Below are 14498 nucleotides of genomic sequence, written 5' to 3'. Positions count from 1 at the left end.
CATCTATGCAAAATTTAATAATCTGAAGCTTTTTTCTACTTGTAGTCAAGGATTTGAAGATCCTCACCAAAGCCAGAAAACATTTCTTCTTCACTAGAAAAGTTTCAAAGAGGAACTATTACTTAAACTAAACAGATTGAATAAATAAAGCTGAAATTGGCATTTCTTCCATGTATGAATAAAAAGTCATTTAATTTTTTTCATTTTATTTTAGTCACTGTATAAATGCCTTGTTTCCTGGGTCCACGGGAAGCATGAGTCTGTTGGGACTTGGGACAAGAAGAAAACAAGACATCTTCACAAGAAAAACCAGACACTAACAAAAAGTATCCCAAAGTCTGAAGAGCTAGAAAACAAACATGGCGGACAGAGGACTTAGGGATCCTGCAGAGGGTAAGACTAGTCTGTACAGCACTGGTTTGTCCAGATTTGTGCTGTAGGAATCTAGATCTATTCTAAGGGAGGATCTCAGATGATGGAAACCTGGAGTTCGGAAGTAAAAAAGATTAGTTTGATAGTTTGGTATGATTATTCTTATTCTTTTGTATTTAGAAGTCTACCATAGTATCCGACCCGAATTATAAGGAAGATTAATGTTTTAGAGATTCCAGTAGTAGAAACCTAGGAAAAATACAGTAGGGACAGTAGACTAATTTTTAGAGTTATATTTTTAAAAATCAAGAAAACTGACGTTCCATCTACTTTCAGTTATAGGGAAAGACGAAATTTAAATTCTTTATCTTGCTTGTATAGGTAGAAGATAAAAATAGGCAAAATAAGTAGATATTTCAGAAGAGGGCATATTTACTTAAAACTTTTATTGAGGGTATTTTAAAATATATAAAAGTTAGTACTATAATGAATTCCCACATACTCAACATCTAATTCCTTTTTTTTTTTTTCAAGTTTTTATTTAAATTCCAGTTAGTTGAAATACAGTGTAATACTAGTTTCAGGCAAACAATATGGTAATTTCAACATCTGAATTTCTTTCTTACTTTCTTTTTCTTTTTTTTTTTTAAAGATTTATTTATTTGACAGAGATTACAAGTAGGCAGAGAGGCAGGCAGAGAGAGAGAGGAGGAAGCTAGCTCCCTGCTGAGCAGAGAGCCCAACTTGAGGGCTTGATCCCAGGACCCTGGGATCATGACCTGAGCTGAAGGCAGAGGTTTTAACCCACTGAGCCACCCAGGCACCCCTCAACATCTAAATTTCAATTATAACCTACATAATGCTGATTTAAAAAAAAATTTTTTTTATTTATTTGTCCGAGAGGGAGCCTGTGTGTGCGCTCAAGTAGGGGGAGAAGCTGCAGGCAGAGGGAGAAACAGGCTCCCTGCCAAGCAAGGAGCCGGATGCAGGACTCGATCTCAGGACCCCAGGTTTATGACCTGAGCCAAAGGCAGATGCCTAACTAGCTGAGCCACCCAGGCATTCCTATAATGCTGATCATGTTGCCTGCCTTGGAATATTTAAATGCAAATCCAAGGCATTATATCATTTTGTTTGTGCATACTTCAGTTTACGTCTCTTAAAGATAGATTATTTTTTTAAAAAGTAACCAAAATAGCATATGACACCTGAAAAATATATTAATAGTTGTTCCTTAATATCATAACATATTTAATCAGTATGTACATTTCCCCGCTTACCTCATATCTTTTTTTTTCGCCCTAATCTTTTTTTTCTCCACAGTTGGGGTTGGGGTTTTTTTTTTTAATAGTGGACTACTCACTATATTTGATTGATACATCTTTTAGGTTGCTTTTTTTTTTAAGCTTTATCATAGAAAATGTGAGACATACATAAGCGTGGAGATGGACATGAGCTGAATCCCACGTACCCATCAAATGACTTCATCTGCTGTCAACACATTATTTCATCTGTAGTCTTGCTCCTTTCTCCCCATTCTTGAATTGAGGCAAATTCTAGACATCATGTAATTTTAGTCATAAATATGCGATTCTTTTTTTTTTTTTTAAGATTTTATTTATTTATTTGACAGACAGAGATCACAAGTAGGCAGAGAGGCAGGCAGAGAGGGAGGGGGAAGCAGGCTCCCTGCCGAGCAGAAACCCCAATGTGGGGCTCGATCCCAGGACCCTGGGATCATGACCTGAGCTGAAGGCAGAGGTTTTAACCCACTGAGCCACCCAGGCGCCCCTAAATATGCGATTCTTATCTCTAAAAAGGATGCTTTAAGAAAATTATCGCTGGGGCACCTGGGTGGCTCAGTCACTTGAACATGGTCATGGTCCCAGGGTCCTGGGATCAAGCCCCATATCACGCTCCCTTCCTGGGGGGGCGGGGCCGGGGGAGGGAGTCTCCTTCTCCCTCTGTCTCTGCCTGGCACTCCCCCAGCTTGTACTCACTCTTGCTGTCTTTCTCAAGTAAATGAGTAAAATCTTTAAAAAATTATCACAATATATTGTACTTGAAAGATGAATAGTCATTCCTTAGTATCACCAAATATCTGGCATTCACATTACCTGATTATCTCATAAATATTTCTTCAACAGTTTGTTCAACACTAGATCTAAATAGGTGGTCACACATCGCATTTGGTTGACATATTTCTTCTGTTTAAGTTTCTCTTAATAGGTCACCCTTCTTTTTTTTATTTTTTCCTTTTCTTGCCATTTTTATTTCTTGCTGTTATTTCAGAAACAAAGTCTCTTGTCCCTTTGACACATTTCTCACATTTTGGGTTTTACCGATTATAAGTCTGAGGCATGATTTTTAAAAATATTTAATCAATAATCGATTTTATTATTATAGTAATTATTAATTATGTTAATTTTCTTGAGGCATGATTTAATATGTTCCTCTATCCATATATTTCATGGAAGCCAGTAATTAGCTCTGGAATCTTGATCAGATACCAGTTCATTTGGCAAGAATACTTCATAGGTGGTATAGTGTACTTCCCATTGCACTGAATTGGGAGGTTAATGATGTCTGTTTTTTCCCTCTTTCTGTGATGTTAAGGTTGATCAGTTGGTTCATTCATTATAAAATGTCTCATTAGGTTTTTGCATAGTGGTTTTAATTGTTCTTGACGAATTTTGCCTAGGTTCATTATTTTGTTAGGGAAGAGGATGTATTTAATACTACCAAAAATTGGTTCTGTCATTCAAAATAGTTCTACATTAGTATTATTAGATCTATTAACACATAGTAAGTCCTTCTTCACCACCTTGAGTAGAAATCAAGAGAAGTAATGTTTGGGAAGAGTGCCTGTAAACCATCAAATCTATACACATACTCATTATTAATCAGGGACCTTGTTAAACTACAAAAAAATAGGGAATTTTTTTCAATAAAAATTATAAATTTTTATCTCAATAGCCCCTCAAAAGGATTTGAAAAATGACGTATCAATAAGTCCTCAGGCACAGGAGACCACAGTCCCCGAAAGTACCGTTGAAGAAGCTCAGACCCCAGACTCTGCGTCTGGTCTCAATGACGTCGTCCACCAAGAGGTAGAAATCATAGATACAGGAAGTGCAGACACAGATGATCAATCAGACAGTCCAGATGGGACAAATTATGGGAACTATCCAAAGGCTAAAACACAACATGAGAACAACCAGAGTTTTCAGGAAGAACAGAACCTACCAGAACCCACCAGATCTCCAAGTGACAGCGTAGAAAGAGAAGATGCAGTCTTATTGAGCGGCTCTGCAGCCCTGCCTGAGGAGGTGAGCAGCGGACCTGGAGTTTCACCGGAGCCACCTGCCGCAGACCCTCGGGGTGCCCCGAGCCCTGAGCATTCCCCTGCAGCGCCGGAGAGCCAGGCTACCGTGAGGAGGCGACTGCTGGCATCAGGTGAGGAAGCCCGTTGGACTTCTGTTTTGTCTTGCTCTGTTGCTGAGGACACAGCATAGGTCAGGGGCCTTCTTTTTAGAGAACTTCTCTTCATAGGATCAAGGCCACTTAAAGAGACGTGACTGAGCTGAGGTTATAGTGAGGTTTCTCATCTCGTTGACTAGCTCGTTGCACTACTTAAGTAGCTTCCAACACATAAACTGCCTTTTTAAACTTAAAAAAATTTTTTTTATTTGTTTCAGAGATAGAGAGAGTTAGAGCATGAGAGAGGGAAGGGTCAGAGGAAGAGGCAGACTCACCGCTGAGCAGGGAGCCTGATGTGGGGCTCGATCCCAGGACCCTGGGATCATGATCTGAGCCCAAGGCAGGCGCTTAACCGACTGAGCCACCAGGTGCCCTTAAACTATTTTTATTTACTTACTGTTTGTAGTAATGTAGTGTGATTTTTAAAAAGAGGTTGACTTTTTAAAACTTCACCTCTGGCTTTTATTTATTTTTAGGAACACATTTTTACTTAACATTTTTTAAATCTTTTTTTTTTTTTTTTAACTAAATGCTACGTAAATCAAGAGATGGGTATATTTAAAAACCAGCATCAATGGTCCAGTGCCCTTAACTCAGTCATATTTTATAGGACTTTGAGCAGGTCAGTTAATTTCTCTCTGTATGATTTTCCCCACTTGTATATTAAGGAGAGTAAACATCCTATCTTCTATGAAGATAATAGTTGCAGTGGCTAAGTCCTTAACTGGAACACAAAAGAGACATGAATTTTAGTTGTGGCCCTACCATTTGCTAACTTGGGTGACCCTGGGCAGGTTTTTCTTAACTCCTTGGTACTTCAGTTTCCTATTTGTAGTATGAAAAAGTTGGATAAGAGCTATCCAAAAGCTGGTCTCTCCTAGCTCTCACTGTCTATAATTGCACGGTCAGATTTGTATTTCGTAAGTACACAGAAGAGCTAAGTATAAAATGCCTATTTGCCAAGTGCAAAGGAATATAAAATGTTAGACATTCTGTTCGTCAGGGACTCGACTAAGGACTGGAAATTCGTGTTTCACAATAAGTCAGTGACACATCTCAAATAATATGTTTCATTCACTAATAATTAGCATAGTTTGTAACTTCAGTGAAGGCAAGGACTATGTCTTTGTCATTCATTGTGTTTCTGTGGCACGGGGCACAGAGAAGCAACTTTATGAGTAGTTGTTACATAAATGAATGAATGTGACTTATATGAACTATTAATCTTCCATGAGATTTTCACCAGTATGCAGGTTCACTGAGTAGAGGAAGAAAATATTGTTTTAAAAATGCAGGCTGTGAAAAAAAAAAAAAAAATGCACGCTGTGCACAGGAAGCAACTTAATATAATGGAATGAGCTGACCTAGCAGTTGAGAAGCCTTGTTCTAATCTCAGCTTTATGTGACCTTGGGCAAAGCCCTTAACATCGCTAGACCTTTTGCCATGATAGGTAAGGTGAGGCTACAGTAGGGGATCAGTAAAGATCCCTTTATAGTCTGTGATGTGATATTTTAAAGTCCATTTTTTGGGGTGGGCTTTGACTAAATACATGACCCTTTATAGGTGGAGATGATCTTATTTCTTTATGTTAATGGAGTACACCGTAAGCACACATCTCGGCTGTAGAGTGACCGAGAGGGCTACAAAATACTGCCCTCCTTTTCGCCCACACATTTTAAGATTGATATCTCGCCCCACACCTACATTGTTATGTATTTCACCAATTTTCTTTACTTTGTATTCCTTGCTTTTTGTACTTCCTTCACTAAGAAGTTCAAACTTGCTTTTATAAGCTGTTTTGTAACTGTACAGTAATCTCTCCTCTCTCTAAACTTAGAGTCTCTGTTTTTGTGTACTTGGAGTCTCGCCACATGACTTGAGCCCTGGAGTTAGAGTACCATTGCCCTGTGATAATGAGTCTTGTGTTCAGCTAACACTTAATTTTTTTAAGTGTTTTATTATGTACGCTTTATTTATTTGAGTAAGCTCTACTGTACCCAGTGTATGGCTTGAACTCATGACCCTGAGATCAAGAGTTGCATGCTCTCCCAACTGAGCCAGCTAGGTGCCCGCAGCTAACACTTCTTAAATCCCTTTTTGATTTTGAACATTTTCTCGAGACACATTGTAGATAAGTTTGGCTGTAATATTAGGATGCTGGTTTCTTTGTCCTTGACGTGAGGACCAGTGAGGAATAGTGACTGTAGCAACAGTAACCCTACATGAATTTACAGCACTTGATTTTATTCTTCTAAGTAGAGTAAAAGTATTAGCCTTAAGGAAAAGACAGAAAAAAAGTTAGCTTTGTATAAGATTTTACAGAGTACAGAAATCCTCTCAATCTAATGATTTGGTTTGGTAAGAGTTTTAAAGTATATGATACCCCATTAGTGTATTTTCTGCAAATAATATTCCTTTTCTCCCCAGAGGCTGAGAGTCATCAGCAAGAAACACAAGAGTTGGAAGAAAACAAAGAGAATGCACTGGATACCATAAGAAAGATGGATAAAAAGGATCTTTTGAGTTATGGTAGGAGAAAAAAAAAATTGGTCTTATTGTTGTGTTGATTCACATTCAGAAATCCTCAGAGAAAAGGAGAAAACTAGAACTAGAAAACTAACAGATTCCAACAGTTTTAACACTGTTTTATGTCGTGTTGTTCTGTTTTGTCTCAATTCCAGCACAGTTAACTTACAGTGTTCTGTTAGTCTCAGGTGTACAGTCTTGTGATTGAGCAACTCCATCCATCACTCGGTTCCCATCACGGCACGTGTCCTCCTTAATCCCCGTCACCTGTGTGCCCATCCCCCCACCTCTCCCCTCTGATGACCATCAGTTTGTTCTCTCTAGAGAGTCTGTGATTTTGGTTTGTCTCTTCTTTTCTTCCTTGCTCATTTGTCTTGTTTCTTAAATTCCACATATGACTGAAATCATATGGTATTTGCCTTTTTCTGACTGACTCCATTTAGCATTATACTTTCTCGCTCCATCCACGTTGTTGCAAATGATGAGATTCCATTTTGTTTTCGCTGAATAATATTCCATTATGTGTGTGTACATATGCACACACACCACATCTTTATCCACTCCTCTGCTGCTGGACACTCAGGCTGCTTCCATAATTTGGCTGTGGTAGGCAATGCTGCAGTAAACATGGGGGTGCGTGTATCTCTTTTGAGTTAATGTTTTTGTATTTTTTGTGTAAATACAATAGCACAGTTACTGGGTAGTAGGGTAGCTCTATTTTTAACTTTTGAGGACGCTGCACCACCAGAGCTTACATTCCCAGCAACAGTGTAAGAACCTTCCCCTTTCTCCGCATCCTCGCCATCTTTACCTGTTGTTTCTTACGTTGTTGACCTTTGCCATTCTGACAGGTGTAAGGTGATACCTATTTGTACTTCTGATTTGCATTTCTCTGATGAGGAATGATGTCGAACATCTTTTCATGGGTCTGTTGGCCATCTGGATGTCTTCTTTGGAGAAATGTCTGTTCGTTTCTTCTGCCCACTGCTTAGTTTGATTATTTGTTTTTTGGGTGTTGATTGGTGTAAGCCCTTTATAAATTTTTGATACTAATCCTTTATCGGACGTGTCATCGGCAGATACCTTCTCCCATTAGGTAGGTTGCCTTTTAGTTTTGTTGATTGTTTCCTTTGCCGCGCAGAACCTTTTCATTTTGTTGTAGTCCCAATAGTTTATTTTTGCTTTTATATCCTTTGCTTCAGGAGACATACCTAGAAAAATGTGGCTATGGTTGAGTCAGAGGTCTTACTTTCCTGTGTTCTTTTCTAGGATTTTATGTTTTTATGGTTTCAGGTCTCACATGTAGGTCTTTAATCCATTTTGAATTTGATTTTGTGTATGGTGTAAGAAAGTGATTTAGTTTCATTCTTTTGCATGTCGCTGTCCGGCTTGCCCATCGCCATTTGTTGGAGAAATCATCTTTTTCCCCCATTGGATTTTCTTTCCTCTTTGTCGAAGACTAATTGACCATAAAGGCGTGGGTTTATATCTGGGTTTTCGGTTCTGTTCCATTGATCTGCGTGGCTGTTTTCGTGCCAGTACTGCCCTGTTTGATCACTACCACTTCATAATGTACCTGCAAGTCTGGAATGCTAATACCTCCAGCTTTGCTTTTCTTTTTCAAAACTGTTTTGGCTCTTCGGGACCTTTTGTGGTTCCATATATATTTTAGGATTATCTGTTCTAGTTCTGTGAAAAATACTATTGATGTCATGATAGGGATTGCATTAAATCTGTAGATTGCTGTGGGCAGTTCGCCATTTTAATAATATTTGTTCTTCCAGTCCATGAGCATGAAATGTCTTTCCATTTCTTGGTGCCATCTTCAATTTCTTTCATCAGCGTTCCTTAGTTTTCAGAGTACAGGTCTTTCACCTCATTGGTTAATTTTATTCCAAAGTATCTTTTTATTTTTGGTGTGCAGGTGGGATTGTTTTCTTGATTTCTCTTTCTGTGGCCTCATTATTAGCCTATACAAATGCACCAGATTTCTGCACATTGATTTTGTATCCAGCGACTTTACTGAATTCAGTTATGAGTTCCAGTAGTTTTCTGGTCGTGTCTTTAGGGTTTTCTATATAGAATATTGTGTCATCTGCAAATAGTGAAAGTTTTACTTCCTTACCAATTTAGAAGCCTCTTATTTCTCTTTGGTGTCTAATTACTATGGCTTGTTTTAATATGTTTTTAAAAAGTGTTTGATAATAACTAATAGTGAAATAGAGCAATAGAGGGGTTTTTTTTTGTTTGTTTTTTAAGATTTTATTTATTTATTTGACAGACAGAGATCACAAGTAGGCAGAGAGGCAGGCAGAGAGAGAGGGGGAAGTAGGCTCCCTCCTGAGCAGAGAGCCCGATGTGGGGCTCGATCCCAGGACCCTGAGATCATGACCTGATCCAAAGGCAGAGGCTTAACCCTCTGAACCACCCAGGCGCCCCAGAGCAATAGAGTTTTAAGGATTTTTCCTTTAGGGGCCGTGGCATGTATTTTGCCATCCTTAACAAAATGGGAATTCCCATAGGAGGAAAGGCTTTTCATAAATAAGAAACTAAAACTGCTTTTTATTACAGAGTATTTATTAACTTCTCAAGTGGCATTTCCACATTTTGACCCATAAAGAACGAATTGGCTTATTGTGGGTAACGAGAAGGTGGAAGACTGTCCCGGTAGTTCCAAGTCACATCATTAGTCATAGCAACAAATACATAAACTTAACTTACACCTTTTAACAAAAATATTTTATCTTCAAATAACTTAAGAACTTAGAGAGTAAGTATTTTTGGAAGACCTTAATATCTCAAACTTTAGAGGATATAGGTAGAAGAAACTCTCCACAGTTAGTAAAATCTGACAGTATCTCTAATGCATTTCAGTTTACCTCAGGTTTTGTTTCTGGTCGATGTTCTAATTTTGTATTTTTTTATCCTATTTTCTGACAGGCTCCATCTTTCTTTGCTCCCTGGTTATGACTGTTGTTTTGATAAGTTTTGTTAATAGCTACTGTTCCTCTCCAGCCCAGCAAGTGCCCAAAAATCCAGCTTTAGAGGCCTTTTTGGCTCAGTTTAGCCAATTGAAGGATAAATTCCCAGGCCAGAGCTCCTTCTTGTGGCAGAGAGGACGTAAATTTCTCCAGAAGCACCTCAATGCTTCGAACCCCACCGAGCCAGCCACCATCATATTTACAGCAGCTCAAGAGGGAAGAGAGACCCTGAAGTGCCTGAGTCACCTCGTCGCAGATGCCTACACCTCCTCCCAGAAAGTCTCCGCCATTCAGATCGACGGGGCTGGAAGAACCTTGGAGGACAGTGACACGGTCAAGCACTTGGTTGACATGGAGCTGAGCTCGGGATTCGAGAATGGCCAGAAGGCTGCTGTGGTACACCACTTCGAATCCCTTCCCGCGGGCTCTACCCTGATCTTCTACAAGTATTGTGACCATGAGAATGCTGCCTTCAAAGACGTGGCCCTGGTGCTGACTGTTCTCCTGGAGGAGGAAACGTTAGAAGCAAGTGTTGGCCCAAGAGAAACTGAGGAAAAAGTGAGAGATTTACTCTGGGCCAGGTTTACCAACTCCGACACTCCCCGCTCCTTCAACCACATGGACTCAGACAAGCTGAGTGGGCTCTGGAGCCGCATTTCACACCTGGTGCTGCCCGTCCAGCCTGTGAGGAACATAGAAGAACAGGGGTGTTTTTTTATAAGCTAAGCACCGAGTCGGTTTCGGAAGGCACGGATTTATTAAAAAGTCAGTGTAAAAACCTGTTTCTGTGGAAGGAGGTTGATGAAAAGCCTGGCAAGCACAAAGGAGCTTATTTTAGAAAAAAAATTTTTTTCATTTTTTAACTTTTGTATTATCTTTCTAAGTTTGACAAAACGTGACCTCTTTTCCTGGCCTTTCAAGCCAATCAGGTTTAAAATATGCATAGAATATATAACTTTTTTTTTTTAATCCAAAAATATAGCCACAGAATCATTTCATGAGAAGATAAAACCTTCTCAGAATGACTACAGAGTGATTTTTGTTTTCTTGATTAACGAGCCTTTTGGCTAGTGTTGGACTTGGACTAGAGCAATTACAGTTACGAAGCAATGGTAATTAAAAACTTTTTTCTATCACATCTTAAATATTTTTTAAACTGATTTTAGTAACCAGTCATGGGATTACATCTTACACTAATTTGCATTTTTGAATAGTTTAAAAAGAAATATGAATTCAAATACTTAGCTATATATAAGGCTCTATGCTTTTTATTCCATTAATGGGCTGAGGTAAAAGTAGCTGTCCTTAAGAAATGTTCTTAAAAAGTGGAAACAAGGGGCAGATTGTTTATAATCATTGGAAATGAAGAAGTTCCAGTGGACGATATCTTTTCTTCAGCTTCTTGAATGTTTTAGAGCAGTGGTTTCTAAGCTGTGTCTACTGACAGCTCTCCCCTTCTGATCAGAGCAGTTCTGCTTTTGACCACTTTATATAGTGGGAGTCTCCCTCCATAAGATTTCGTTGGAACAAAGAGTTCCACTGATAATGAAATTTGAAAATTGCTGATTAAGTGAAAAAAAAAATTAGAAGATAGGAAAATAATGAATGTATTAAATCTTATGAGTTGGAAGAAGATGAAATATAGGTTTATTGTACAGACGTGCTATTTATGAAAGATAAAGACGTACAGATGAAAAGAAGAATGTATAAGTTAGTATTTGGTAAGCATATTTCTGACGCTGTTGTTAATTTCTGTTGACCATCATTTCTGTCTCCCCTGAATGGAATTTTATAATTGTCTAGGATGAGAGTTTGAGTGCCATTTAAGCAGAATGCAGATTTTTAAGAACTAATTGAACAGTAGGTTTTATATGGGTACAGTAACTAACTGCACCATGCTGTTTACTTGTTACACAGTGATGGAACATTATATAATGCAGCTCATTTCTCGACTAGATGGTTAGAAATACCATTAGGCTAACAATTAAATGCAAGAGGTATTATACTTTGCAAAAGGAAGCAGACATGGTAAATAGATTCTAAGAGGTTTTAGTGACCAATATTAGTTGTTGAACCGTGTTCTGTGATTATAAGAAAGATTGAGAACAGTGTTCATGGAGATAGTAGTTGGTGGGCCTTGCAGCTCTGAAGGCAGAACTCTACTAAAATTATCTTGACCTAAGGAAAGGTCTGTTCCATGACACGGCATACCTGGGGACTATTACAATGATCTTGGAATATTGCAACTAAATTTTGGCATCTGCTGTTGTGAGAGTGGAATATGTATGTATATATAATATATATGTGTGTGTATGTATATAGATCTTCCTAGTGTTTCCAGAACGCTTCCATCCTTTAATCATGTGACTTCCTTCATGCTTTAAGCATTTTGACGATTAAAGCATGAAGGAAGTCACATGATTAAAACATGGAAGGATTTTTTGAAACACTAGGAAGATACAGGGATCTTTATTGATCCCGAAAAGGAGATTACGGAGACATGGGAGAGGAACCTATTGGAAAATATCTGTCACAGGAAAAACATATCAATCTGTTCTAACCGGGGCCTTAAGGTGGTGTTCAGTTGAGTGTAGGGACGTACCTGAAAGAACTATTTACATTTGCAACTTTGTGAAGGAATCTCTCAAGTAGATTTGAGGAAAGACCTGCCTGAACAAAAAGACAAAGCATAGTAAATATCATATCAGTATCAATCCAATATAAAATCAGAGAAAATTGAAGAAAAATTATATATCACGTTTGAATTTTTTTCTGTATTTCTAGATCTCAGGTGCCAGCTAGTGTTCTGTCACACAAAACCAATGGTGCCTTGTAGAATTGTTCTGATGGCCTGCTGACCTGTGCTACCTCAGATCTATGAAGAACCAGTATGAAATGTGTATAACGATTTCCTCTATCAGTGATTTGAATCACCGATGAAACAAAAACTTTTGTTTCTTCATTCAGTTGAATGTGGTTTTTCATCACTTCCTTTCAATATAATTTAGCAAAAGCTTTTAAAATGGCACTTTTTTTTTTTTAATGTTCAGGCTTTGTTAAAAAAACACTTTTCCTTCCTTGTATAAGTGCAATCAACTAAAACTATTGTCAGTTTTCTATCTACTATTTCAAAACTTACTTTTTAAAAAGAAGCAGTATATTCGTTTTGGCTCTGTTCATGAATAAAATGATTATTTTTAAAACATAAAACTTTATATTTTTTAAATGTGAAATAATTAAAATTTATTATCTAATGTCCTCTTAAGTTAATTTTTATTCAGTTGTTTTGTTTTTCAAGTTTCTAGATTTTCTTTTGGGTATCTGGTAGTTAATCTTTCATTACTTTCGGAGTCTGTTTTTTTTACTTAGAACAGGGACTTGTGGGCATATGATACCATACATGATACCAGACATCACTGTTTAATTATTATCACAGAAAAACTCTAATTACATTCTGCTTTAAGACGAATTACTTCTTGAGTGATACCAGACTTCTAGAAGAAACTGGTGTAGAATCAGACACTGTCTCTGGACTTTGGAGGTTTTTCACCTTTGCGGTAAATTTAAGTTTCCCAGTTCGTTTTCAAAGATTGGCAGAGAAGTTCCAGGGACTTCCTATCACTAAAAGTAATAATGCTATTGTTTCTGTTTGTATTTTTAAAAAATTAATAAAATAGTTTAAATGTATTTCCTTTGAAAGCCTCCAAGCTTTGTGGTAAGGCTCAGCAAGCCTGTGACCTATCCCCCTCCAGCTCATGACCCTGTTGAACCTGCAGAGCTGGCCTGGGTATGTTCTGATTACAGACACCCAAGGGGCTTGATTTCTGGAGAAGCCTGGGACCACATCAGGCAGCCCACCACAACTGGGAATGACTGTTGCCAGTTTTAAGCTGCAGCCTCGACGATTTCCGTAGTTGGGCTCCCACTGGACAAGGCTATACAGGTGGTTGGAGACCAGCCTGAGCTCCATGGGTCTGCAGGACCACAGCGGCCAGAGCCAACTCATGGGGGTGCATACATGGGCCATGCAGGTCATGGTAGGCAGGGGCATGGAACAGGCCAGGTGTAGGGAGAGGCCAGATGTCACAAATGGGCCATGGGGGTCCACAGCATTTGCCTTATTTCAAGACCTAACCTCGACAAATATGCATATTCCCCCTGAAGGCAAAGCTGGAGGAATCTGAACCATCTTGCCAGGGCAGGGCCAGGCAAGCTATCGGGGAGATCCTCTAAGAGACTCCTGGGAGCTTAGATTCCTGATAAGCCCTGAATTCCATCAAGCAGTCAAAACGAGGACTTGATGTTACATCAAGTTAGGGCTGGTGATGGGGGACGGGCCTGAACTCCACAGGCCCAGAGGCTCTAGTTGCCCAAGACTGGCCAACAGCTTGTGCTGTGCGTGTATGGGCGGTGCAGGTCAAGGAAACCACGGAACTTGCCACTGGCGAGTGTCGGGAGAGGCCGGGTCTAAAATGCAGGATCTTGGCGGCACTATGGCATCTGCCTAATTCTCAGTCCTTAAGCTACACAATTGCAATTCAGTAGTTCCCCTGAAGGTAAGGCTGGAGGACTCAGTCCTGCCTTGTCAAGGAGAGCTGTTGGTAGGGTTCGCCTTCACACAGAGACACCTGGGAGCTTTGATTGCTGGAGAAACCCGAAACCACATCAGGCAGCCAGCAAATGGGGACTTTCTCCAGTATGAACCAACCGGCTAAGAAAGATTTTAGGGAGCAGGCTTCTTCCACCATGGAGCCCATACAGATGGTTAAAGACCAGTAGACATTCTACAGGGCTAGAGGGTCTCCACTGCCCCAGGCAGGCTGCAGGGGTGTGAACAGACTTCACGAGGGCTCCCCGCAGTGCCGGGTGATGGCTGCTCCCAGAGTGGGTTGTTGAGAGCATAAAGCCTCTGCCTAATTCTGAGCCTTTATCTATGCTCACACACATACTGCCCTGTGGGCACAGCTGGAGGACCGTGGACGGCTTTGCCAAGGTGGGGTGGGCACACTGGCTGCGATAGCTTTCACTGAGAGACCCCCAGGATACCAGTAGGCATCCAGTCCACATGGGGACTGTTGCCAGTTTAAAGCTGTCCCCTCTGAAAGATTCCGAGGGGCACTCTCCTCTGCCCGGGGGCT

At 39.6% G+C, this 14498-nt stretch overlaps 1 protein-coding gene across 4 annotated transcripts in view; it reads left to right on the top strand.

The window, feature by feature from the left end:
- LOC111150652 (torsin-1A-interacting protein 2-like) overlaps nucleotides 1-12543 on the top strand; it is a 41247-nt gene extending 28704 nt beyond the window's left edge. For all 4 annotated transcript variants that reach the window (XM_022508147.1, XM_022508145.1, XM_022508146.1 and 1 more), the window contains 4 exons: nucleotides 215-393; nucleotides 3349-3828; nucleotides 6281-6382; nucleotides 9320-12543. In XM_022508147.1, the coding sequence (XP_022363855.1) occupies nucleotides 360-393; nucleotides 3349-3828; nucleotides 6281-6382; nucleotides 9320-10086 (1383 nt within the window). In that variant the 5' untranslated portion in view covers nucleotides 215-359 and the 3' untranslated portion in view covers nucleotides 10087-12543. The remainder of the gene's footprint in view (nucleotides 1-214; nucleotides 394-3348; nucleotides 3829-6280; nucleotides 6383-9319) is intronic.
- The last annotated feature ends 1955 nt before the right edge of the window (nucleotides 12544-14498 follow it).

The sequence above is a fragment of the Enhydra lutris genome, unplaced genomic scaffold (assembly GCF_002288905.1).
Source record: "Enhydra lutris kenyoni isolate GAN:26980312 unplaced genomic scaffold, ASM228890v2 scaffoldscaffold24, whole genome shotgun sequence".
In the NCBI taxonomy this organism is placed as follows: Eukaryota; Metazoa; Chordata; class Mammalia; order Carnivora; family Mustelidae; genus Enhydra; species Enhydra lutris.
Note: the sequence above shows the minus strand (reverse complement) of the source record. Positions and strands in the feature narration are given on the sequence as shown.